This window comes from Carettochelys insculpta, chromosome 6 (genome assembly GCF_033958435.1).
Source record: "Carettochelys insculpta isolate YL-2023 chromosome 6, ASM3395843v1, whole genome shotgun sequence".
In the NCBI taxonomy this organism is placed as follows: domain Eukaryota; kingdom Metazoa; phylum Chordata; order Testudines; family Carettochelyidae; genus Carettochelys; species Carettochelys insculpta.
Window position 1 is genome coordinate 125,609,927 of NC_134142.1, and position 21,887 is coordinate 125,631,813.

General features: G+C 64.0%; 2 protein-coding genes across 8 annotated transcripts; one reads left to right on the plus strand and one right to left on the minus strand.

The window, feature by feature from the left end:
* Positions 1-892: 892 nt before the first annotated feature.
* Positions 893-16,160, minus strand: LOC142015020 (RING finger protein 112-like). 7 transcript variants are annotated; one of them, XM_074998367.1, is made up of 16 exons: positions 15,436-16,160; positions 13,681-13,885; positions 12,536-12,573; positions 12,291-12,397; positions 11,834-12,131; positions 11,222-11,437; positions 10,976-11,116; positions 10,681-10,785; positions 9,037-9,087; positions 8,332-8,388; positions 8,048-8,134; positions 7,766-7,895; positions 7,499-7,629; positions 6,963-7,016; positions 6,226-6,300; positions 4,525-5,877 (listed from the first exon to the last, which is right to left on the minus strand). In XM_074998367.1, the coding sequence occupies exons 4-16, from the start codon at positions 12,311-12,313 to the stop codon at positions 5,356-5,358; spliced, it is 1,890 nt and encodes a 629-aa protein (XP_074854468.1). In that variant the 5' UTR covers positions 12,314-12,397; positions 12,536-12,573; positions 13,681-13,885; positions 15,436-16,160; the 3' UTR covers positions 4,525-5,355. The 7 variants fall into 7 exon arrangements, 6 of the variants coding, with proteins under 6 accessions (XP_074854468.1, XP_074854469.1, XP_074854467.1 ...); XR_012646081.1 differs by lacking the exons at positions 12,536-12,573; positions 13,681-13,885; positions 15,436-16,160 and adding exons at positions 893-1,765; positions 3,381-4,497 and having other exon boundaries at positions 4,895-5,877; positions 12,291-12,497; XM_074998368.1 differs by lacking the exon at positions 13,681-13,885.
* Positions 16,161-16,416: 256 nt separating this feature from the next.
* On the plus strand, positions 16,417-21,083 carry ELOB (elongin B). The gene is made up of 4 exons (XM_074996120.1): positions 16,417-16,822; positions 20,082-20,216; positions 20,619-20,727; positions 20,813-21,083. The coding sequence occupies exons 1-4, from the start codon at positions 16,616-16,618 to the stop codon at positions 20,923-20,925; spliced, it is 564 nt and encodes a 187-aa protein (XP_074852221.1). The 5' UTR covers positions 16,417-16,615; the 3' UTR covers positions 20,926-21,083.
* Positions 21,084-21,887: the final 804 nt, after the last annotated feature.

Consider the following 21,887-nt stretch of genomic DNA (forward strand, 5'->3'; position numbering starts at 1 on the left):
CCTGGAAACCTTGGCCCATTGGAAGCCCAGTGGGGAAGAGGGTCTCTGCTCCACCTCCTGGTGAAGGCTGGAATGGACCAGGCCTCATTTGCATCTTACATAAGAACGGCCATACGGGGTCAGACCAAAGGTCCATCTAGCCCAGTATCCTGTCTGCCGACAGTAGCCAACGCCTGGTGTCCCAGAGGAGGTGAACCGAAGACAATGCTCAAGCGATTTGTCTCCTGCCATCCATCTCCCGCCTTCGACAAAAGGCTAGTCACCGTACCTTACCCCTTGCTAATAGCCATCTATGGACCGGACCTCCTAATATTTATCCAGCTCTTTTTTAAACTCTGTTAGAGTGCTGGCCTTCACAGCCTCCTCTGGTCAGGAGTTCCACAGATTGACTGTGCGCTGTGTGAAGAAAAACTTTCTTTTACTAGTTTTGAACCTGCAACCCATTAATTTCATTTGGTGTCCTCTAGTTCTTATATTATGGGAACAAGTAAATAACTTTTCTGTATTCAGTTTCTCCACACCCTTCATGATTTTATATACCTCTATCATATCGCCCCTCAGTCTGCTCTTTTCTAGACTGAAAAGTCCCAGTCTCTCTAGCCTCTCCTCATATGGGACCCCTTCCAAACCCTTCATCCTTTTAGTTGCCCTTTTCTGAACCTTTTCGACAGCCAATATATCTTTTTTGAGGTGAGGAGACCACATGCGCACGCAGTACTCAAGATGTGGGCGTACCATAGTTTTATATAGGGGAAGTAAGATATTCTTCGTCTTATTTTCTATCCCTTTTTCAATTATTCCTAACATCCTATTTGCTTTACTGACTGCCTGTGATGGGGTTCTGGGGTCCCCCAAGCTCTGCACCCTGTCCGCAGGCAGGAGAGTCTCTTACTTAGCAGGAGAACAGCGGGTTTATTAGCCGACAGGACACAGCATCATACAGAGGAGTCAGTGCAGCCGGCAGAGACAGCCAGTCCAATCCATGTTGGAGAGAGGAGGCCCCGAGGGGCCCCCAGAGCTGGGGCCTGGCCCCCTCCTTTGTCTCTCTCTCCCAGCCCAGACTAACTGCTTCCAACTCCCAGTTCCAATTCAAACCCCTCAGGCTCCACCTCCTCCTTTGTCTGCAGTACAAAGGTGTTACCTGGTCGTCAGGGTTACCCTCAGCAGGAGCCCCACACCCTCTGTGAGCCACACACACACACACAGTTATCCCCCACTCCATCACATCTCTCCCCCCTTCCAGACCGAACTGAGCGGGGTCACTCAACTGGTGACCTGGGGAAGTTCGGGGCTCTCCCCTTGTGACAGGGCATCGGCTGTACCCTCTGTTCTCCCCTCGATGTGCACCACCTCCACGTCATAGTCCTGCTGGGGGAGGCTCCAAGTCAGGAGCTTGGTCTTGGCCCTTTTCATGTGACGCAGCCGGGCAAGTCCCTTTAGTTCCCCTGGGTTGGTTGGTCTCACTGCTTCGGCCCGGGTCCGTCAGCCAAGTTCTCAAGTCGGGCGGGCAGAGCCCATACAGATGCTGCAGCACCAACAGATCAAACAGGTCTTTTGTGGTCTGGGCCCTGCCCCGTCTGACCACCAGTCCATACAGCTGCTCCAGCCAATGTCTGGAATTCAGTTACAGTCCAGTAACGGAAGGTACAAATGCTTCCATCCTTGGCATTTAGCCAGACCACCACAATGGCTGTGTGCCTCAGTTTCCCCTTTCATGCCACACAATAGGTTTGGAATGTTCCTTCTCATGTCAGAGGTTGCAAGACTAGTTACAGGGAACAATGGTGACATTTCAGAGTTACAGACTCCTTCAACATACAATTCATGCTTCTACATCAATGTCATCATGTCACATGGCTCTTTCCAAACATTCAGTGCATGGTACAATTCTACAGCTTTTGGTAGCAGCACCCCTTGGTTACAGCAGTCAGCGTGAGTAACAGAACAAACCCATTGCAACTGTACATTTACATTGCTCTTTGGTAGACCACAACTTTTGTGTAACCTCTTTGAGAATCTGGTATTTTGGGGATAAATGGCTGAGGCCTTTCTTAGCACCATCAAGTTCTAATCTTCTCCCTTGCCCCCTGGGGTGGAAATCTGATCTCTCTGGCTGTGCCCTCCCTTCTAACAAGAGCTGGGCCATTGATGATCTCAGGGAGACGGCCCCCTCCCAGCCAGTCTGGAAATTTGCAAACCAAACTGCTTTCTGAGAGTTGTTTTGTGAGTCCCAGACGCAGAATCCACATGGAGGAATCCCTGTTTATCCCTTACTGGCCCACCAGGCCCACAGCTCCTTCATCCTTCCACCTCCAACTACTGCCTCCCCATGGAATCAGAAGTTGAATCCAGTATGAGAATATAAGTGTTTCCACCATCTGGAGATGGGGAATTGCTGGTGCTCTCCTGCATCCTACAGAGATTGGCTGTGCAGCTGTTTTACTTGGTTCTCACAGGGCTGCTCACATTCCCTGATAGTTTTTACTTTACTTGCACCAGCTTCCAATTCCTGAGAAACTTTTACCCTGCCTGCTTTGGACCCTTCCAGAGCACAGCCAGTGGTTTCACACTCAGGCAGGTCCTGGCCATCAGGAGCTGAAACAAACTTCTCCCCAGGCAAAGGGCTGCTCTGGCTCTTACAGACAAGCACCTTTCCTGTTCACTCTCCTTCACCTCACTCCCATTTTCTGCAGTCCCCACAGATGGGTCAGGAAAAGTTTCAGGGAAATTCTCTTCCTTAAGAGCTTCCCCAAACAATAACTCACCCCTGTCTGCCTCCACGGGGGCACTGCTCCCTTGAGCCACAACCAGCTCCTGGGTTTCACCTACGCCCAGGATCACTTCTGGCCCATTAGGCAGATTCCCAAGTAATCCCCCTCCAGGCAGACAGCCAGTACCACCGGACAGAAGGTCAGGGTCCCTTTCCTCCCTTCTGCTACCAGCTCCTTTATCTTCATCAGTCAGCGTAACTCCATTGCCCGTCTGTTCTTGTGTCCTGGCGAGAGGATGACTGGTAGGACAGAGTCCTCTCACCCCCTCCCGGTAACACCTCAGCATCAGGCAAAGAACAAGTACCAGAATCGTCTGGTCTCTGGGATTCCCTGATGATACTAACTGGATCAGACCGAGTTAAAGCATCATCCCCCCTGAGAGACACAGAGGTAGGCCCACTTCCCATCTGGGCTTCAGCTGCCCTCAGATCCAGCTCTGGGATCTTGGCTCCATCTCGAGCCCCCACAGGCTCAGGCAAAGGATTCACTTCCCCAGAAGCAGAAGCACTTTTCTTGCACCAAGGACCAGTGTCCTTAGCAGGGATCCCACTGCCCATCCCAGAGCCATTCCCTCTGCTCCAGCCCCCATGGCTGGATTCAGAGACACACCTGGAATGCTCTTTTCTGGTGGATCCTTCTCCAGCCACCCCAGGCTGGTGAATCTTCCTCAGACAATGGGCTAGTTTCCTCATTGGCACCTTTTCCAAACGCAGGCTCTGCTCTCTCCCCAGGCTGCTGCTGCTGTTCAACACAGACAGACAATGGGAGACACTCTCTCCTTTGTCCCAGCCCCCGGCTGGTCTCCACACACACACAGAAGGTGAAGCAGCTTCTCTCACAGACAACTTGCCATTCCCAGTGGACAAGCTGCTTTCCTGCACAGACACACAGGCACCTTCCTGGGCCCAGGCCTGGAAAACTCTTCGCAGGTCTGCCTTGGCCACTAGTAGATGATGGGTTGGAATCGCTCCTTCCCTCCTTGAGCTGCGGCAGGCCACTCGGTTCAGAGCTCCATGCAGTCCAGGGTTCCCTGCCCCGATCCGGGCTCACCTCTGCAGGATTCTCCTTAACCCTCAGCTCTGCCACTGCACATCCATGCTGCCTTGTCCAGCTTCTTTAATCTCGATTCGGTTTCCAGGTGCTGCCACTTCACAGCGGAGTTGCTCAGCGTGGTTGCAGGCTCTCAGGCTGATGCCCTCTGCACCCCACAGTTCCTGGAAGAATCCCTTCAGTGTGCCAGGCTCCTTGCGGGTCAGAAGCTGCCCGGGGTTAGGCCGTAGGCCCCTCCGCTCTCTGGGACCGACTCCAACAGACTCTCAGCGGAACCCCTTCTTCAGTGTGACACCCGCTCTCAGGGACCATGAGCACACTGTCTTGGGAAGAACTCATTCAGCGTCAGCCTCCTCAGGGGTCACTTGTTCCTGGGGGTTGGGTCCTCGGCCCCTTCACCTTCTGGGACCGACTCCAACAGATTCCCAGGAGTAACCCCTCCTCGGGTGTGACACCCCCTCTCGAAGACCACGACCGCAGTTGCTTGGGTTCGGCCGCAGGCCCCTCCGCCTTGGGGAACTGCACCTCACTGCCCTTCAGCACACCTGGGTCTCGCAGGCCCCTCTTCTTCCGTGGCGCCCGTCACTTACTACTGGATGCTCCATCCTCGGGGTGCAGAACATCCCACTTCTGACACCAGTGTGATGGGGTTCTGGGGTCCCCCAGGCTCTGCACCCTGTCCACAGGCAGGAGAGTCTCTCACTCAGCAAGAAAACAGCAGGTTTATTAGCCGACAGGACACAGCATCCTACAGAGGAGTCAGTACAGCAGGCAGAGACAGCCAGTTCCATCCATGTTGGGGAGAGGAGGCCCCAAGGGGCCCCCAGAGCTGGGGCCTTGCCCCCTCCTTTGTCTCTCTCTCCCTCAGCCCAGACTAACTGCTTCAAACTCCCAGTTCCAATTCAAACCCCTCAGGCTCCACCTCCTCCTTTGTCTGCAGTACAAAGGTGTTACCTGGTTGTTAGGGTTACCCTCAGCAGGAGCCCCACACCCTCTGTAAGCCACACACACACACACACAGGTATCCCCCACTCCATCACACCCATGGCCCAGGTTTGTGTGTGACTCCTCACCAACAGATGGGGCTTAATCCTCCTCTCCCAGTGAGTTACCGCTGCAGAATCCAGTCCCCATTGTTCTCCAGCCTCCAGGTCTTTGCTGTCGAGACTGGCAGCTCCAGAGGGTAACTCTCCACATCCTCATTCACACTTCCAGATGCACCTCACACACACTCGTCCTCACACACAGACAGCACAAGGTCTGCAGGCTAAGACAGCAGAGCATCACCCGCACAGTGGGGTCTGCGGTACAACGCGGAGTCTGGTACAAAGTGTCTGTGAGCATAAAACAACCAATGGAAAGCATAACACAAAGGTACAAAGCACAGAAAGTAACAAATCTGGCGAGTAACACCAAAGTCTGTGGCCTGTTAAAGACAGAGGGTGACAGCGGGTGACTCAGAGATACGCAGGAGCACAAAGTTTCCCCTAAAAGGTCCATTCCTCCCCAGGGCTGCGACACCTGGGGGCGCCCGTCAGATCAGGGGTCTGTCATCGGGCACATCACCAATGTCGTCCCCCTCCTGCCCTGCGCCACCGGCAGCCCTGGCCTTCTCGGTATCCTCCCGGACAATGCGCCTCCCAACTCCCAGTCCTGCACCCGCACCCGCGACCACCCCGGCTGCAGCGCCAGCCCCGACCCCTATGGCTGCTGCCTCGGCCACGCCCAGCACCACAGCAGCTTCGGCCGCGATAGCTGTCGCACTGATCCCAGCACCAGCAGCTGCACCCACTGGTGCCAGGAGCAGCCCCCCCACACCAACGCCGGCCAAAATGGCGAATTTCTTGAAGCATTTCCCGTAGGTCTCCAGGAATTGCTCGTCCTCCCGCCGCATCTGCTCCTCCAGCTCCGTCAGCAGGGCCTCTGTGTCAGCCGCTGGCCCCTGCGTGTGTTCCCGGCACCGCCCCAGCAGCAGCTTACGCCGCTCCGCCAGCCGCTCTGCCATCTTCCCCGGCCGCACCCCCAGGCACTTGAACATGTTCTGGGAGTCGCCGACCTGAGGTGGGCAGGAGAGGAGACGGCCCAGAGCGTTACCAGGGCAACCGCTGCGTAGACCCCCACCGGACCAGCATCGGGGCTCCCACAGTGGGCGTGGCACAGACCAGAACTGGGACCCCTTGCGACGGGCGTGGAACAGACCAGAACTGGGATAGGGGCCCCGTCCCAGTCCCTGCTGGGTGAATGGGCCCCTCCTGACCCCAAGTTCAAAGCCAGCCCCTCCAGCAACCTCCACCACCCTGAGGCAGGAGTCTGAGCCTCCCTTCTCCGCAGCCACCCGGCCTCATCTCCTGCTGGCTCCCGCGGGTTACCCCGGCTAGGGGCACAGCCCCTCCCCCAGACCCACCTTCTCCCGCAGAAAGAGAGCGTGGTCCGCGCGGGCTCTGTCAATGACTCGCTCGTTGTGAAAGGTGATGGCCATCTGTGCAGGGAGGGCAAGACTGGGGTGAGACGGATGTTGGGACCCATCACCACGAGCCAGCACGAAACTACAACTCCCATCAGCCACTGCTGCAGCTCAGCAGGATCCCACACATCCAAACGAAAAGCCCCATGATGCTCCAGAGCCATTGACTCCCATGATGCACCACCTCCCACCTCTGTGGTGCATTATGGGACTTGCAGTCCAACAAGGGGGCTGACTCTTTGGGGAAAAAAGGTAACGTGCAAAGACAAACTGCGATTCCCATGAGACACCACTGCGGCGTTTCCTTGTCCAACTATTTCAGCTTTTCGTATTTCTCAGGAAACTCAAATTTGTCTGCAGAAAAAATTAATAACCAAACATTTACCAACAACTGGAAACACACTCCTGAGATGCAGCCACCTCTGGGGCAGGGCCTCTGAGAACAGCCACACACAACCAGAACAGGGGTGGTTCACTCAGCCCTGACATGCAGCCACTACTGCTCTGGGGCAGCTGAGGAATAGCCTCACGGCAACACCGCAGAGGGGCGACTTGCTTGACACAGAAGCACAGCCACGTTTAAGGGACCCACCAGCAATAAGACAAAAGCAGGGCGCAGTTCTACAATGGAAGTTAATTCTGGACTGCTTTGGGGCAGAGATGGGGAGAGAAGGTACCTGACAGGGAGAGGAGAAGCCAGAGCGATGTTTCTTGATCAGATACAAGAATTTCTACACAAAAAAAAAAAAAATAGCAAGAAATCACGCAGGGCTTAGAGACATGCGATCATAGGGATGGCACACCTGGGGCTGAGATGCAGCCACCTCTGGGGAGGAGCAGCTAAGGAAGGGCCCTAAGACAACGAGGTGAATAGTCTGGTGGAGGAAATGGAGCAGTTCACTGGGCGATTTAGGAAGTTAGAACAAAATCATCCAAGCTGGGATTTAGCTGCAACATAAATACAGCCCTGAGTCGCAGCGAGGAAAAATTCAGCAAAAGGGGAAAAGCCTCTGTCCCTGCCCCACCCCCCGCAGCACAGCGCCCCCTGCTGGGCCCTGCCCCCCGACCCCCCGCAGCACAGCGCCCGCTGCTGGGCCCCGCCCCCACTCAATCACAGAGTACCCCCTACTGCTGCACTGGGGTACTGGAGCAGCCCTGCCTGCCTGTGGGGAGAACCCCCATTGACCCCCACATCCAGCTGGCCTGTGCCCACCTTTATCCCGGCGACGAGCTGTGTCCCTGTGACCAGCTCTCCATCCCGGCTCCTCCACACACGGTCACCAGCCAAGCCCACCACGGCGATGACGTAGTCCCTCAGGCTCTGCCGGAAATCCTCATCCATGTCTGCGAAGGGCAGGGGGACGGCAATGAACCCAGAGCCGGAGCGTCCCCCCACCTCCCGCCCCGCGAGCCGTTGCCCAGCGGAGACAGAGCCGCCCCACTGCAGACTCGGAGCCGCCGCCCAGCCTGGGGCCGTTACCTCTCAGGGCTCCCCCTCGGCCAGTCATGATCCGTCTGCCAGGGAAGGGCAGCAGGTAACAGCGGCTGCTGCTTCTGCTCAGCACTTCCAGGGCCTTGGGGTGTTTGCAGGGGGACGTCGCCTCCAACATCTGCCAGAGCCGGGGGGTCACAACAGTGAGACACCAACACCGGGAAACACCCCGGGGCCCACGCCCAACCCACCGCCAGCCGCCAGCTCCCCTCTCGGGCTGGGTCGGACCCGGCGCCCCAGAGGGCCAAGGCCCCAAGGCCCCACTGTCACCTGTCGCACATCTGCCAGATGTTCCTTCCCACCATCGACGCCGAGGAGCTGGGAGCTGCTCCAGTCCCGCACCAGCAGGTCGAGGTGCTGCAGGGGAGAGAGGAGCAGAGTGGGGGGGTCACTGGGGGGCACAGGCTGGGATGGTGGGGAGGGGAGGGGAGGAGGGGAAGACTGAACCCCTTGGCAGTGGGGCACAGGGTGCCCGGGGCAGGAGCATCCCATGCAGGGGGAGGGGATGCAGGGGGTGCAGGGGGCTGGGCAGGGGACGGGGCAGAAGCTCTCACCCGAAGGGGCTGCAGTCCATATTCCTTTCCCACCTCCTCGGCCACCTGCAGGAACATCTGCGGAGCAGAGCGAGTGGGGGCTGAGTGTGGGGCTGGCTCGCTGGGGCGGGCAGGCAGCGTGTGTACTGGGGGGGCTGGAAATCCCACCGACCAGCCCCACGTGCCCACCCTCCACCTCCAGCTCTGCCTGGGGGCTCACCCGGGTCCCAGGGCTTTGCCGGGGGAGCAGAGACACCTGGTGGCCAAAGAGGGGAACTGCCAGCCGGGGCTCCCCTCTCCCAGGGCCCCTTCCGGGGCTCCGTCTGCCCCCCATGTCTCACCAGCAGGAACAGAACCGACCAAGGGGCCAACGCACTCTGGGGACCCCCAAGTTCCTGTAAGCGTGGGGCTGAGGCACAGGTGAACTCCAGACTCCATCTGCCCCAGGGGGGCAGCACACCCCAGTCAGGTATCGCCCCAGAACAGCTGGGTCCTGTCCCAGTTCTGGGAGGGGAATGGAGTCTAGTGGTTAGAGAAAGGAGGTGGGCGGGACTGGAAGCCAGGACTCCTGGGTTCTATCTCTGGCTGTGCCACAGGCTCCCCAAGTCACCTCAGGCAAGTGAGTGAGTCTCTCTGGGCCTCAGTTTCCCCAGCTGGACAATGGGCAGACTACCCCACTGGGCCCACGTGAGACTAGCAGCATGTCCAGCCTTCCTGCTCCGTCACCTCCAGATATTCGAGGTCAGGGTCCTTCAGCTGTCTGGAAACGTTCAGGATCTGCACGTATTCACAGAGGACAGGGCTAGAGACAGAAACCAGCATCACCTGCTCCCTGCAGCACAGGGCCCTGGAGGCCAGGCCAGCCCAGGGTGCCCATCCATGCTGCATACCCCAGCACAGTCCCTTTTTTCACTTGTCTCACACGCAAATTGTCCCCTATTTTATGGGCCTCCTGTTCCCTGGCGCCCAGTGTCGGGGGGTGGCAGCCTCTCCTGCCAGGCGCTCCTCCACTGGGGGCTGCCCTGTTCCCTGGAGTTTTACACCCTGTGGCAGCAGTTCCTGCTGCAGGGGAGCTGCTCTGTGGGGCAAATGCTCCATTCTCCGGCACCCCACGGTGGCAGCCCCCAGTGCCGGCGAACTCCACCACAGGGCGGCTGCCTCGATCCCTGGGGCTCTACACTTAGGGGGGCAGCTCCCGCTGCCGGGGAGCCCCTCCACGGGTCAGTTGCCTCGTTCCCCGGCCTCCCACGCCCCCGGGAGTCACTCCTGTTTCATGCACCCCCCCATGGCCGGGAGACTTTCGAACATCTGCCCCCACCCCCCTGGAGTCTGGAGACTCCGTCCTCCACTCCCCATCCCTGGTACCTCACCCTGGAGCAGCCGCCCCCATCGCCAAGGAGCCCTGACATGGGACAGCCGCCCCACCCCCATCCCCAGAGGCCAGTGTCCCTTATTTGCCCTATGGCAATGTGGTCACTCCAGCCCTGCCTGCCAGGCAGAGCGCCCCCTGCTGGGCCCTGTCCTGCACCTGCCCCCCGCATAGCGCCCCCTGCTGGGCCCTGCCCCCACCCCCGCAGCTTAGTGCCCCCTGCTGGGCCCTGTCCTGCACCCCCACCCCCAGCACAGTGACCCCTGCTGGGCCCTGCCCCCACCCCCACAGCTTAGTGCCCCCTGCTGGGCCCTGTCCTGCACCCCCACCCCCGGCACAGCGCCCCCTGCTGGGCCCTGCACCCCCCCCCGCAGCTTAGTGCCCCCTGCTGGGCCCTGTCCTGCACCTGCCCCCCGCATAGCGCCCCCTGCTGGGCCCTGCCCCCACCCCCACAGCTTAGTGCCCCCTGCTGGGCCCTGTCCTGCACCCGACCCTCTATAGCGCCCCCTGCTGGGCCTTGCACCCTCCCCCCGCAGCTTATTGCCCCCTGCTGGGCCCTCTCCTGCACCCCCACCCCCGGCACAGTGACCCCTGCTGGGCCCTGCACCCCCCCCCCCGCAGCTTAGTGCCCCCTGCTGGGCCCTGTCCTGCACCCCACCCTGCACAGCGCCCCCTGCTGGGCCCTGCACCCCCCCCCACAGCTTAGTGCCCCCTGCTGGGCCCTGTCCTGCACCCACCCTGCACAGCGCAATCTGCTGGGCCCTGCACCCACCCCCGCAGCTTAGTGCCCCCTGCTGGGCTCTGTCCTGCAACCCCCACCCCCCCGCACAGTGACCCCTGCTGGGCCCTGAACCCCCCCTCACAGGTTAGTGACCCCTGCTGGGCTCTGTCCTGCACCCCCACGGCACAGCACCCCCTGCTGGACCCCCCACCTCACTCCCTGAAGCACAGCACCCCCTGCTGGGCCCTGCCCCCTCCCCGCAGCACCCCCGAGCACCTGCCTGGTAGGAGCCCAGCAGCATGGAGAGAGCAGAGAGTTTGACGCTGGTCTCTGTGTCTCTGGCGATGTCCATGGAGCCCTCGGTGTCGACCAGCAGCACGGCCACCTGGGGGTGAGCCACAGGCCGGTCACAGGCCAGCACCCCCTGCCCCAGAACCCCGTGTGACCCCCGGTCCCTGCCTCCCTTCCCAGGAACCTGCTAATGGCGCCCTCCACCCAGCCTCTGCTCTGCACCCCCACCCACCTGCTGGGGTCACTCATGCACCCGCCATTTCCCCCTCCCACTTCCCACTCACCTGCCGCCCCTCGGCGCAGACCCAGAAGGGCTGGCTCCACGCCCACACCCCCTTGGTGACACTGCAGGTGCCAACTCGCCACTCGAACCCCTCCAGGGGCTCCTCCTCCCGGCCCATCCACGACCCGTCGTCCTTCACGTCCTGCCGGAAAAGGGGAGACACAGGCAAGGGGCCGTTGGGGCGGGGCTGGAGCCAGGACTCCTGGGTTCTCTCCCCTCTCCAGGAAGGGTTCAGGGCTGCACTCACCAGGCTCCGGAGCCGGCGCAGCAGGTAGTTCAGCAGGAAGGATTTGCCCATGCGCTGCTCCCCGATGACGGACACCAGGCAGACGGGGGCGTCCCCCACCCCACCCTGCTCCAGGCAGCGGCTCAGGGCCTCCTCGTCCAGGGTCAGGTCCCCTGCCTCGTCCAGACGCACCAGCTGCACCGGCCGCCCTGGCTCTGCCACAGCCCCTGGCGCCTGCTGCAGGGACAGAGCTGGGACCTCACCCCTGAGCCAGCCCATCCCCAGCTCCCCACAGCAGAGCCCCACGCCCCATTCCCACCCCTGGAGCAGCCACTCCTGCCCTGGGGCCAGATGGAAGTTGGTGCCCCTAGAAAGGCCTTATGTCTCCTCCCACCACCACCCACTGCGCCCTGAGCCAGTCTCCCCGTGGGGCCCTGGGTGGTGTCACAGGCTGTTTGTGAGACACTTTCTGACCAGCAGCTCTGAGCTGCGCGTGCTCAGCTCCCGGGGACCTGACCCCTCCAGGGACGCAGGAATCTGGGGCACCGGGTAGCCGTGAGTGCTGTGTGCCTGGTCCATGCTGCCCCACCCCAGAGGTGGCTGCATCTCTGGCCCAGCCAGTGCTGCCCTCACCTGTGTGCTGGCTGTCTGGGGGGCTGTCAGTGTCTCTTTGCACGGCAGGTCTCTGATTTTCTCCACCAGGCTCCTGAGGCGCACGTCCGGGGTCATCCTATCCCTGGAGCAGGGAGCCCGGCACTCGGGGCACCGGAGCCCCCAGGCCGAGACCCCGCTCCAGTGGGCCGAGAGGCAGCTCCGGCAGAAGTTGTGGCCACAGTCGATGGAGACGGGATCCTCCAGGACATCCAGGCAGATGGAGCAGGTGACGTCCTCCCGGAGCTTCTGCGTTATCCCCCCAGGTGGAGGGGTCGGCCTGGGAGACAGACAGCAGAGGGGCTGGGAGCCAGGACTCCTGGGTTCTCTCCCAGCTCTCGGAGGGGAGTCGGGTCCAGTGGGTTGAGGTGTGGGGAGCTGCGAGGCAGGACTGAGGGCCCCAGTCCCAGCTCTGGGCAGGTTGCACCTGACCACTTACTTTTTCTCATTTGCATTTCCCATAGTGCACTGGGCAGGAGGCGGGGCTCCAGATGGCCGACGCCCCCAACTCCTGGGCTCCAGCCAAGGCCAAGCTCTGCTGGAGAACTGAGACAGCAAAGGGTTAACCCTCACACACCCGCAGCGCAGAGGGGACAGTGAGGCACACAGAGGTACTAAAACATGTCCCCCCAACATATTACCTCCCCCAAACATCTGTTGCATGCCCACACACCCAGCTGTTACCTGCCCCCCGCTGACTCTCCAGGTGCTGAATTTCTTCCCTGGAAAACAAAAGTGGAAGCTCGTGTGGGTTCATTTCCCTTCAGCCCCACAGGAAACTGGCTGCAAGGCTTGGGAGGCTGGTCATAGCCACTGCTGGGGGATGGGGGAGCCCGGACTCCTGGGTTCTCTCCCCGGCTCTGGGAGGGCAGTGGGTTAGAGTGGTAGAGAGGAGGGCTGGGAGCCCGGACTCCTGGGTTCTCCCCACAGAGCCCAGGGGCGCACTTGGCTGTAAACCTCTGATCACCTGTCGTGGGCCGCCGCCCCTCTTCACACACCCTTGGAGCTGTCAAAGGGGCTACCTGGAAACCACTCCTGACTGCCCCTCTCCCCCAACGAGCCATGCCCAGCTGCCTGCCGTGTCGCCCCAGTCCTGCCCCTGGAGGTGTATCCAGCAGCTGCCTCCCCTGCGAGTGAGGGGCCCAGGCTGCCGGCAGACTCAGGCCCAGGGGCTGTTCCCGCTCCCTTCTGTACTGCCCACATCCTGGGGGGACGGGGTCCATGATGGGAGGTGGGGGCAGGCCCCAGGGAAGGGACCGGTGCTGCTGGTGACACAGGGGCTGGGGTTGGGCAGTCAGGGGAGTTTCTCTCCTCCTGTCCACCCAATGCAGGAGGCACATGGACTGTGTCGGGTTTGACAGGTCCCTGCTGGGGCCGGGTGGTGCTGAGGGGGCTGCGGAATCCGCAAAAGGGAACAGCAGAGATGGGCTGGGGGGAGCACCAGGTTCCGGCATCCATCCCCCACACGGTCCCCTCCCCCTCCTGGGTCCCCTCACTTCCCGGCACCCATCACCCTCCCCTCCTGGCTGGCCACTGCCACACCAGCCCCCAACCCTCCACCCCAAGGCAAAGCCTGTGCCACAGCCCCTGGGGGGATCCCCCCTGCGGGATCCTGACTTGTCTCTCTCCAGGTCCAGCCACACAAACTCTGCGGCCAGCTGACGCTCCACCTCTCCCCCTGCAGCCCCACAAACTGGCACAGGGACCCCTCAGGCCAGACACCCCAGGAAACAAGCCAGCCCCAGAGCCAGGCAGCACTGATCAGCGAAAAGATGTCCCAGTTTACACAAACAACACAGCCATCTGCTGGCACCCGCAGCCAGCCCCACCTGGGCACCACTTGCAAACAGAACCAGGGAAGCTCCCGAACAGTCAGAATTTATTTCCACCAGCCGTTCACCCTGGAGAATTGCTGCTGGCTCCTTCTGTTCTCTTTTGGCTTGTTCGCACTGCGGCCTAGGACCCCCTCTCTGCTTTGGACCGGGCTGCGCCCAGCCAGCGTTACTCAGAGACGCAGGAAACAGGGGTGTGAAACTGAAAATTCAAGTGCTAATTTAGGGTGTGTTTTTTGGGTGAGTCGGGGCCATTTTAAAGCCACTGCATTGCAGGCCCCATTTCAGACAGTCACATCCCCAGGCGCACACCCCCACCGACTGGGGTCTGCTTGGACCACTCCGGTTTCTCAGGGCAGGTTTCCCAAATGGGGTCCCATGGAAGGAACCCCAGGCGCCGCGAAGTGAAAATAAGGGTCCCACGAGGAAATCCCATTACACTGGCTGACTCCTCTGCCGCTCCCCGCCCTGCCGCTGCTGGAATCGTAGAACCCAGAGTAATTGGTTTAACGGCCGGCAGGAAGGAGCCAGTTGTTAAACCAACCCAATTTAGTTCCATTGTTTCAATGGCGGCCGGGCAGGGACTGCAGAGAGCCCCTTGCATGCCCATTACCCCTGCGCCCACACCCCTCCTGTGGGCGTGGCTCAGCTCGGCTCGGCTCGGCTCACCTTACCTTACCCTGCCGGCGGAACACCTCCACGCCAGCTCTCCTTCCACCAGGCACACTTGGCTGCTGGTGGAGGCTCCCCAGCCAGTGCCATGGATGGGTTAGTCCCAGAGGCCGGTTTGGGGCTGAAGCTGGTTCATCCTGGGGATGGGGGGTGCGATTTGGGGCTGAGAAGGGCGAAGCCTGAGGGCGGGAGGGGGCAGGATTGCAGGTTGGGAGGTAAAGCTTGAGGCTACAGGGGTGGATATGGGGGCTGAGGGCTGAAGCTGGTAAAGCCTGGAGATAAAATCCAGTCATGTGACAGGCCCAGTGCGGTGTTGCTCAATGCTTGTCGAAGAGGAAGTCGGCCGTGCGGACGCCAGGGAAGCTCCTGGGTACAGGAGGAACGGAGCCATGCTCTGAAATGGGCATCTAAGAGCTCCGTGCCCTGCGCGAGGCCGCAGCCGGGGTGCGCAGAGCTACCGGGGGCCATCGCTTACGGGGCGTTGATATCTAATGGCCTACGTCGGCCCTGCGCCACTCTGTGGGTAACTGAAACGAGGACGCTCTAACGAGCGCTCATTTTGTGCAGGCCAGGGAAGTGCACCCCTCGCTCGGCGAGCAGAGCCTCCCCCGTCTGTTACCAGCACGGAGGCTCTCAGACCAGCCCCAGAGCTGCAGAGACTAAGGTGTGTTCAGAGTGAAGAAACACCCAGCGCCACCTCTGAGGGTGCGGAGTCTGGGACATACCCCAATGTAACCCAGCCCCCACCACAGCCCACCTCCTCCTGTCTCGCCCCACTCTGCAAGCCCCTTCCCTGCAGCCCTGTGGCCTGGGGGTTCTGGTGTGGGCAGCAGGGGTCACTCTGGAGTGATCCAGTGAGTGCAGGAGGTGGTTCACACCTTCCCCGAGCCCCCTCCCCAGATCGATGCATGGGAATTGGGGGCAGAGTGAGCTGGGGCTGGATGACTCTGCCTCCCACTGCCACCAATGAGTGTGAGGGCCGGCCTGACCATTGCTGCAGGCACCAGTCTCTCCCCAAGCACAGAGCGTAGGGCAGCCGTCCCCAACCAACCCAGATCTGGGACAGCTCTGCTTATCTGCCTTGAACAGAGCGGCCGCTGCCTGCTGCAGGTTGGGCTGCGCTGCTGGCTGCAGGTCGGGCTCCGCTGCTGGCTGCAGGTCGGGCTCCGCTGCTGGCTGCAGGTCGGGCTCCGCTGCTGGCTGCAGGACCGGCTCCGCTGATGGCTGCAGGACCGGCTCCGCTGATGGCTGCAGGACCGGCTCCGCTGATGGCTGCAGGTCGGGCTGCGCTGCTGGCTGCAGGACCGGCTCCGCTGATGGCTGCAGGTCGGGCTGCGCTGCTGGCTGCAGGACCGGCTCCGCTGCTGGCTGCAGGTCGGGCTCCGCTGCTGCCTCGTCTGACTCCGCAAATACCTATTGTGTAGTCTCCCCCTTTGTGCCGCTTTCCGTACTAACGGTGGGCGGGCTGGCACAGGACAGCAGCGCCGGGCTGTCTCCCCAGGGCAGGGTAAAGCCCCACCTGCGCTGGCGCGGGGCTGCAGCCCCCTGCCATGAAGGGGGCTGGGCGGAGGTTGTGCGTTTGCGGCACGTTACTGCTGAACATTTGCTTGTGCTTCCAGCCCAGGCCCAAATTCCCGTGGGAGGGACGGACGCGCCGGTGCAGGGGCTCGGGAAGCGGGCGGCTCTCACAGGGAGTCTGGGGCTCGGGGGTGCAACGGGGCCCGTCCCGGCGGGGGTGGGGGCGGGGGGTTCACACGCATCCCGGTGCAGGCAGCTGCCCGGGCCCGAGCGCGGCGCATGCGCGGTGCGAGCGGCTGCAACTCGCCGGCTCGCGCGGAGCAGCCCCGGGAAGGGCTGTGACGTCACGCGGAAGGGGGCCGTCCCCGCTCCGCGCTGCGCGGGGGGAGGGGCTTCAGCTGCGTGTGACGTCGGCGCGCGGAGGGAACGTGCCCTGCCCCCCCGGACAGCGTGCGCGGGAGCTGCGGGGGGTTAGTGGTGTTTGTTGCACGCTGGTTTTGCCGTGTGTGTTACTTGTGCAGAGCGCGGGGCGGGAGCGGGGCGGGAGTTGCTCGCTCGCCTGGCCCCGCCGGTGCTGTGACCTGCCCAATATGGCTGCCGAGCAGTGCCGGGGGAGGCCATCGGACCTGCTCAATATGGCTGACGGCGGGGCGCCGCATCGCACCTTTGACCGCTTTCAAGATGGCGACCCCGCGAGAGACCTTCTCAAGATGTCGGGGGAAGCGCTTCTGACCTTCTGAATATGGCCGCTCACGCGCCTTCCCGCCCTCCGTGTTTTCCCTCCTCCCCATTGGTCCTGCGGCTCGGCGGCCCCGGCCTTTCCCAACATGGCGGCCTGGGGGCGGGCCGCGCGCAGAGCGTGGGGTCGGAGGTCGCGCGGTGCAGGCCGGGATCGTGGCGGAGCCGGGGGCTGCGGCTGCGTCTGGACGATCGGGGAGCGGCCGGGATGGTGAGAGAGAGACCGAGACCCGCCCCCCCCAGTCCTCCCCGCCCCGGGCCCCCCCCGGGAGCTCCCCCCACCGCCCCCGGCCCCCCCAGCTGGGACCCGCCGGCGACCCGGGGAAACTGAGGCACAGCTGGGGGGCGGGGCTGGTGCTGGCCCAGGGGAACTGAGGCCCAGCGGGGGGGGGGGGGCTGGTGCTGGCCCAGGGGAACTGAGGCCCAGCGGGGGGGCGGGGGGCTGGTGCTGGTCCAGGGGAACTGAGGCCCAGCGGGGGGAGGGGGGGCTGGTGCTGGTCCAGGGGAACTGAGGCCCAGCGGGGGGGCGGGGGGCTGGTGCTGGTCCAGGGGAACTGAGGAACACCGGGGGGGGGGGGGGCTGGTGCTGGTCCAGGGGAACTGAGGCCCAGCGGGGGGAGGGGGGGCTGGTGCTGGTCCAGGGGAACTGAGGCCCAGCGGGGGGGCGGGGGGCTGGTGCTGGTCCAGGGGAACTGAGGAACACCGGGGGGGGGGGGGGCTGGTGCTGGTCCAGGGGAACTGAGGCCCAGCGGGGGGGGGGGGGCTGGTGCTGGCCCAGGGGAACTGAGGCCCAGCGGGGGGCGGGGGGGGCTGGTGCTGGTCCAGGGGAACTGAGGCCCAGCGGGGGAGGGGGGGCTGGTGCTGGTCCAGGGGAACTGAGGCCCAGCGGGGGGGAGGGGGGCTGGTGCTGGTCCAGGGAACTGAGGACACCGGGGGGGGGGGGGCTGGTGCTGGTCCAGGGGAACTGAGGCCCAGCGGGGGTGGGGGGGGTGCGTGCTGGTCCAGGGAACTGAGGCCAGCGGGGGGAGGGGGGCTGGTGCTGGTCCAGGGGAACTGAGGCCCAGCGGGGGGGAGGGGGGGCTGGTGCTGGTCCAGGGGAACTGAGGCCCAGCGGGGGAGGGGGGCTGGTGCTGGCCCAGGGGACTGAGGCCAGCGGGGGGGGGGGCTGGTGCTGGTCCAGGGGAACTGAGGAACACCGGGGGGGGGGGGGCTGGTGCTGGTCCAGGGGGACTGAGGAACACCGGGGGGGGCAGGGCTGGTGCTGGCCCAGGGGAACTGAGGCCCAGCGGGGGGGGGGGGGGGGCTGGTGCTCGGTCCAGGGGGACTGAGGAACACCGGGGGGCGGGGGCTGGTGCTGGCCCAGGGGAACTGAGGCCCAGCGGGGGGGTGGGGGCTGGTGCTGGCCCAGGGGAACTGAGGAACACCGGGGGGGGCAGGGCTGGTGCTGGCCCAGGGGAACTGAGGCCCAGCGTGGGGGGGGGGGGGCTGGTGCTGGCCCAGGGGAACTGAGGAACACCGGGGGGGGCAGGGCTGGTGCTGGTCCAGGGGAACTGAGGCCCAGCGGGGGGGCGGGGGGCTGGTGCTGGTCCAGGGGAACTGAGGAACACCGGGGGGGGGGGGGGGGCTGGTGCTGGTCCAGGGGAACTGAGGCCCAAGCGGGGGGGGGGGGTGGGCTGGTGCTGGCCCAGGGGAACTGAGGCCCAGCGGGGGGGCGGGGGGCTGTGCTGGTCCAGGGGAACTGAGGCCCAGCGGGGGAGGGGGGGCTGGTGCTGGTCCAGGGGAACTGAGGCCCAGCGGGGGGGGCGGGGGGCTGGTGCTGGTCCAGGGGACTGAGGAACACCGGGGGGGGGGGGGCTGGTGCTGGTCCAGGGGAACTGAGGCCCAGCGGGGGTGGGGGGGGCTGGTGCTGGTCCAGGGGAACTGAGGCCCAGCGGGGGGAGGGGGGCTGGTGCTGGTCCAGGGGAACTGAGGCCCAGCGGGGGGAGGGGGGCTGGTGCTGGTCCAGGGGAACTGAGGCCCAGCGGGGGGGAGGGGGGCTGGTGCTGGCCCAGGGGAACTGAGGCCCAGCGGGGGGGGGGGCTGGTGCTGGTCCAGGGGAACTGAGGAACACCGGTGGGGGGGGGGGCTGGTGCTGGTCCAGGGGGACTGAGGAACACCGGGGGGGGCAGGGCTGGTGCTGGCCCAGGGGAACTGAGGCCCAGCGGGGGGGGGGGGGGGGGGGCTGGTGCTGGTCCAGGGGGACTGAGGAACACCGGGGGGCGGGGGCTGGTGCTGGCCCAGGGAACTGAGGCCCAGCGGGGGGTGGGGGCTGGTGCTGGCCCGGGGAACTGAGGAACACGGGGGGGGCAGGGCTGGTGCTGGCCCAGGGGAACTGAGGCCCAGCGGGGGGGGGGGGGGCTGGTGCTGGCCCAGGGAACTGAGGAACACCGGGGGGGGCAGGGCTGGTGCTGGCCCAGGGGAACTGAGGCCCAGCGGGGGGAGGGGGGCTGGTGCTGGTCCAGGGGAACTGAGGCACAGCGGTGGGGGGCGGGGGGCTGGTGCTGGTCCAGGGGAACTGAGGCCCAGCGGGGGGGCGGGGGGGCTGGTGCTGGTCCAGGGGAACTGAGGAACACCGGGGGGGGGGGGGCTGTGCTGGTCCAGGGAACTGAGGGGCCTGGGCAGCGGGGGGAGGGGGGGGCTGGTGCTGGCCCAGGGGAACTGAGGCCCGGGGGAGGGGGGCTGGTGCTGGTCCAGGGGAACTGAGGCCCAGCGGGGGTGGGGGGGGCTGGTGCTGGTCCAGGGGAACTGAGGCCCAGCGGGGGGAGGGGGGCTGGTGCTGGTCCAGGGGAACTGAGGCCCAGCGGGGGGGGGGGGGGCTGGTGCTGGCCCAGGGGAACTGAGGCCCAGCAGGGGGGGGGGCTGGTGCTGGTCCAGGGGAACTGAGGAACACCGGGGGGGGGGGCTGGTGCTGGTCCAGGGGGACTGAGGAACACCGGGGGGGGCAGGGCTGGTGCTGGCCCAGGGGAACTGAGGCCCAGCGGGGGGGGGGGGCTGGTGCTGGTCCAGGGGAACTGAGGCCCAGCGGGGGGGGGGGGGGGGCTGGTGCTGGTCCAGGGGAACTGAGGAACACCGGGGGGCGGGGGCTGGTGCTGGCCCAGGGGAACTGAGGCCCAGCGGGGGGTGGGGGCTGGTGCTGGCCCAGGGGAACTGAGGAACACCGGGGGGGGCAGGGCTGGTGCTGGCCCAGGGGAACTGAGGCCCAGCTGGGGGGGGGGGGGGGGGGGGGGCTGGTGCTGGCCCAGGGGAACTGAGGAACACCGGGGGGGGGGGCTGGTGCTGGCCCAGGGGAACTGAGGAACACCGGGGGGGGGCTGGCGCTGACACACTGTGGTGAGGCGAGCGCTGATCCAGGCGTGGCCGCAGGGTGTTTGGCTCTGAGCTAAAGGGAAGCTGAGGCCCGGCTGGGACGCTGACTGGTGCTCTGTACCCAGGACGTGTTCCTGATGATCCGACGCCACAAGACAACCATCTTCACTGACGCGAAGGAGTCCAGCACCGTGTACGAGCTGAAGCGCATTGTGGAGGGCATCCTCAAGCGGCCCCCGGAGGAGCAGCGGCTCTACAAGGTGCAGGGCCAGGCTGGGGCGCCGTGGGGCTGCGCAGAGGGCGCCATGGCTCAAGGGGACAGGTGGGGGCTGGATAGGGGGCACCATAGGTCAGGAGACTGGTGGGGGGCTGAGCAGGGGCCGCTATGCTGCAAGGAGTGGATGGGCAGCACCCTCCCGAGGGGCCGTGCAGAAGGCTGGACAGGTGTGTCATGCTGTGGGGAGCCGGCAGGGGGCTGGACGGGGTGGGGGCTGGCCCTTGTCTTGCCCCCACCGTCCTGTCCTGCCCCACGGCTAGCTGGGTCAGCACTGGGCAGGCCAAGCCTGTGCTGTGTTATGTGTAGCAGCTCCTCAGCTGCCCCACCCCAGAAGTGGCTGCCTCTCAGTGTCTCGAGCTGCCCTGCTCCGTTCTCTCCACCCCAGGATGACCAGCTGCTAGATGACAGCAAGACCCTGGGAGACTGCGGCTTCACCAGCCAGACGGCACGGCCCCAGGCGCCAGCCACGGTGGGCCTGGCTTTCCGAGCTGGGGGTGAGTGCTTGGGGGGAAGAGGCTGGCGGGAGGGGGGCCACGGGAGCCGATCCTGCCTCTGACCCTCTTCCCCCATCTTCTCCAGATGACTCCTTTGAGGCTCTCCGCATCGACCCCTTCTCCAGCCCCCCCGAGCTCCCCGACGTCATGAAACCCCAGGACTCCAGCAGCAGCGCCAACGAACAGGCTGTGCAGTGAGATCGGGGGAGGGCGCAGTGACCCCTCAACCCCCAGAATGTCTCCCCAGACACACAGCCCCCGCCACCCCATCCGGGATCAGCCCCCCTCTGCCAGCCCCCCCAGATCCACCTTCTCTTCTGTTTGCAGACAATAAAGGTTTGGCTGGTTTTGTGTTACCCAGGTGTGGGGGTTCTCCAGGGTGCCCCTGTAATCTTCTGGGGCTCCCCTAACCTTTGTTGGAGCGCGGTCTGAGACTGCCTCCCTTGAAACTCAAAAACCAGCACAGGGTGGCAGCTACGCAGCCTCCAATGTCTTCCACCCAGGACCACACCCCGTGCCCACTGGCAGCTGTGCTGCCATTCAGTTTCACTGCCCTGAGCAACTCCCCTTCCCACTGCAGACCTTGGGGTGCCCTGGGGCTCCGCTGTAACACAAGGCCCCTTCCCACTGCAGACCTTGGGGTGCCCTGGGGCTCCACTGTAACGCAAGGCCCTTCCCACCGCAGACATTGGGGTGCCCTGGGGCTCAGCTGTAACGCAGGGCCCTTCCCACCACAGACATTGGGGTGCCCTGGGGCTCAGCTGTAACACAGGGCCCTTCCCACCCAAGACATTGGGGTGCCCTGGGGCTCCGCTGTAACGCAGGGCCTTTCCCACCGCAGACATTGGGGTGCCCTGAGGCTCGGCTGTAATGCAGGCCCCTTCCCACCCCAGAGAGTGGGGTGCCCTGGGGCTCAGCTGTAACACAAGGCCCCTTCCCACTGCAGACATTGGGGTGCCCTGGGGCTCAGCTGTAACACAAGGCCCCTTCCCACCGCAGACATTGGGGTGCCCTGGGGCTCGGCTGTAATGCAGGCCCCTTCCCACCCCAGAGATTGGGGTGCCCTGGGGCTCGGCTGTAACACAGGCCCCTTCCCACCGCAGACATTGGGGTGCCCTGGAGATGCCGTGGCTGATTATGGAGACACATGGGCAGAGCGT

What these genes read in the sequence shown, in the direction of transcription:
- LOC142015020 (XM_074998362.1), bottom strand. Translation starts at nt 12,487, where the DNA reads ATGTTGGGGGGACATGTTTTAGTACCTCTGTGTGCCTCACTGTCCCCT. An exon ending in TGCTGCTGGGCTCCTACCAG is followed by an intron (nt 9,088 to 10,680) that starts GCAGGTGCTCGG and finishes GAATACGTGCAG; the next exon opens with ATCCTGAACGTTTCCAGACA. An exon ending in GCTTCTCCTCTCCCTGTCAG is followed by an intron (nt 6,301 to 6,962) that starts GTACCTTCTCTC and finishes CTCCCTGCACAG; the next exon opens with ATGGCCATCACCTTTCACAA.
- ELOB (XM_074996120.1), top strand. Translation starts at nt 16,616, where the DNA reads ATGGCCGCTCACGCGCCTTCCCGCCCTCCGTGTTTTCCCTCCTCCCCA. An exon ending in ATCGGGGAGCGGCCGGGATG is followed by an intron (nt 16,823 to 20,081) that starts GTGAGAGAGAGA and finishes CTCTGTACCCAG; the next exon opens with GACGTGTTCCTGATGATCCG. An exon ending in AGGAGCAGCGGCTCTACAAG is followed by an intron (nt 20,217 to 20,618) that starts GTGCAGGGCCAG and finishes TCTCCACCCCAG; the next exon opens with GATGACCAGCTGCTAGATGA.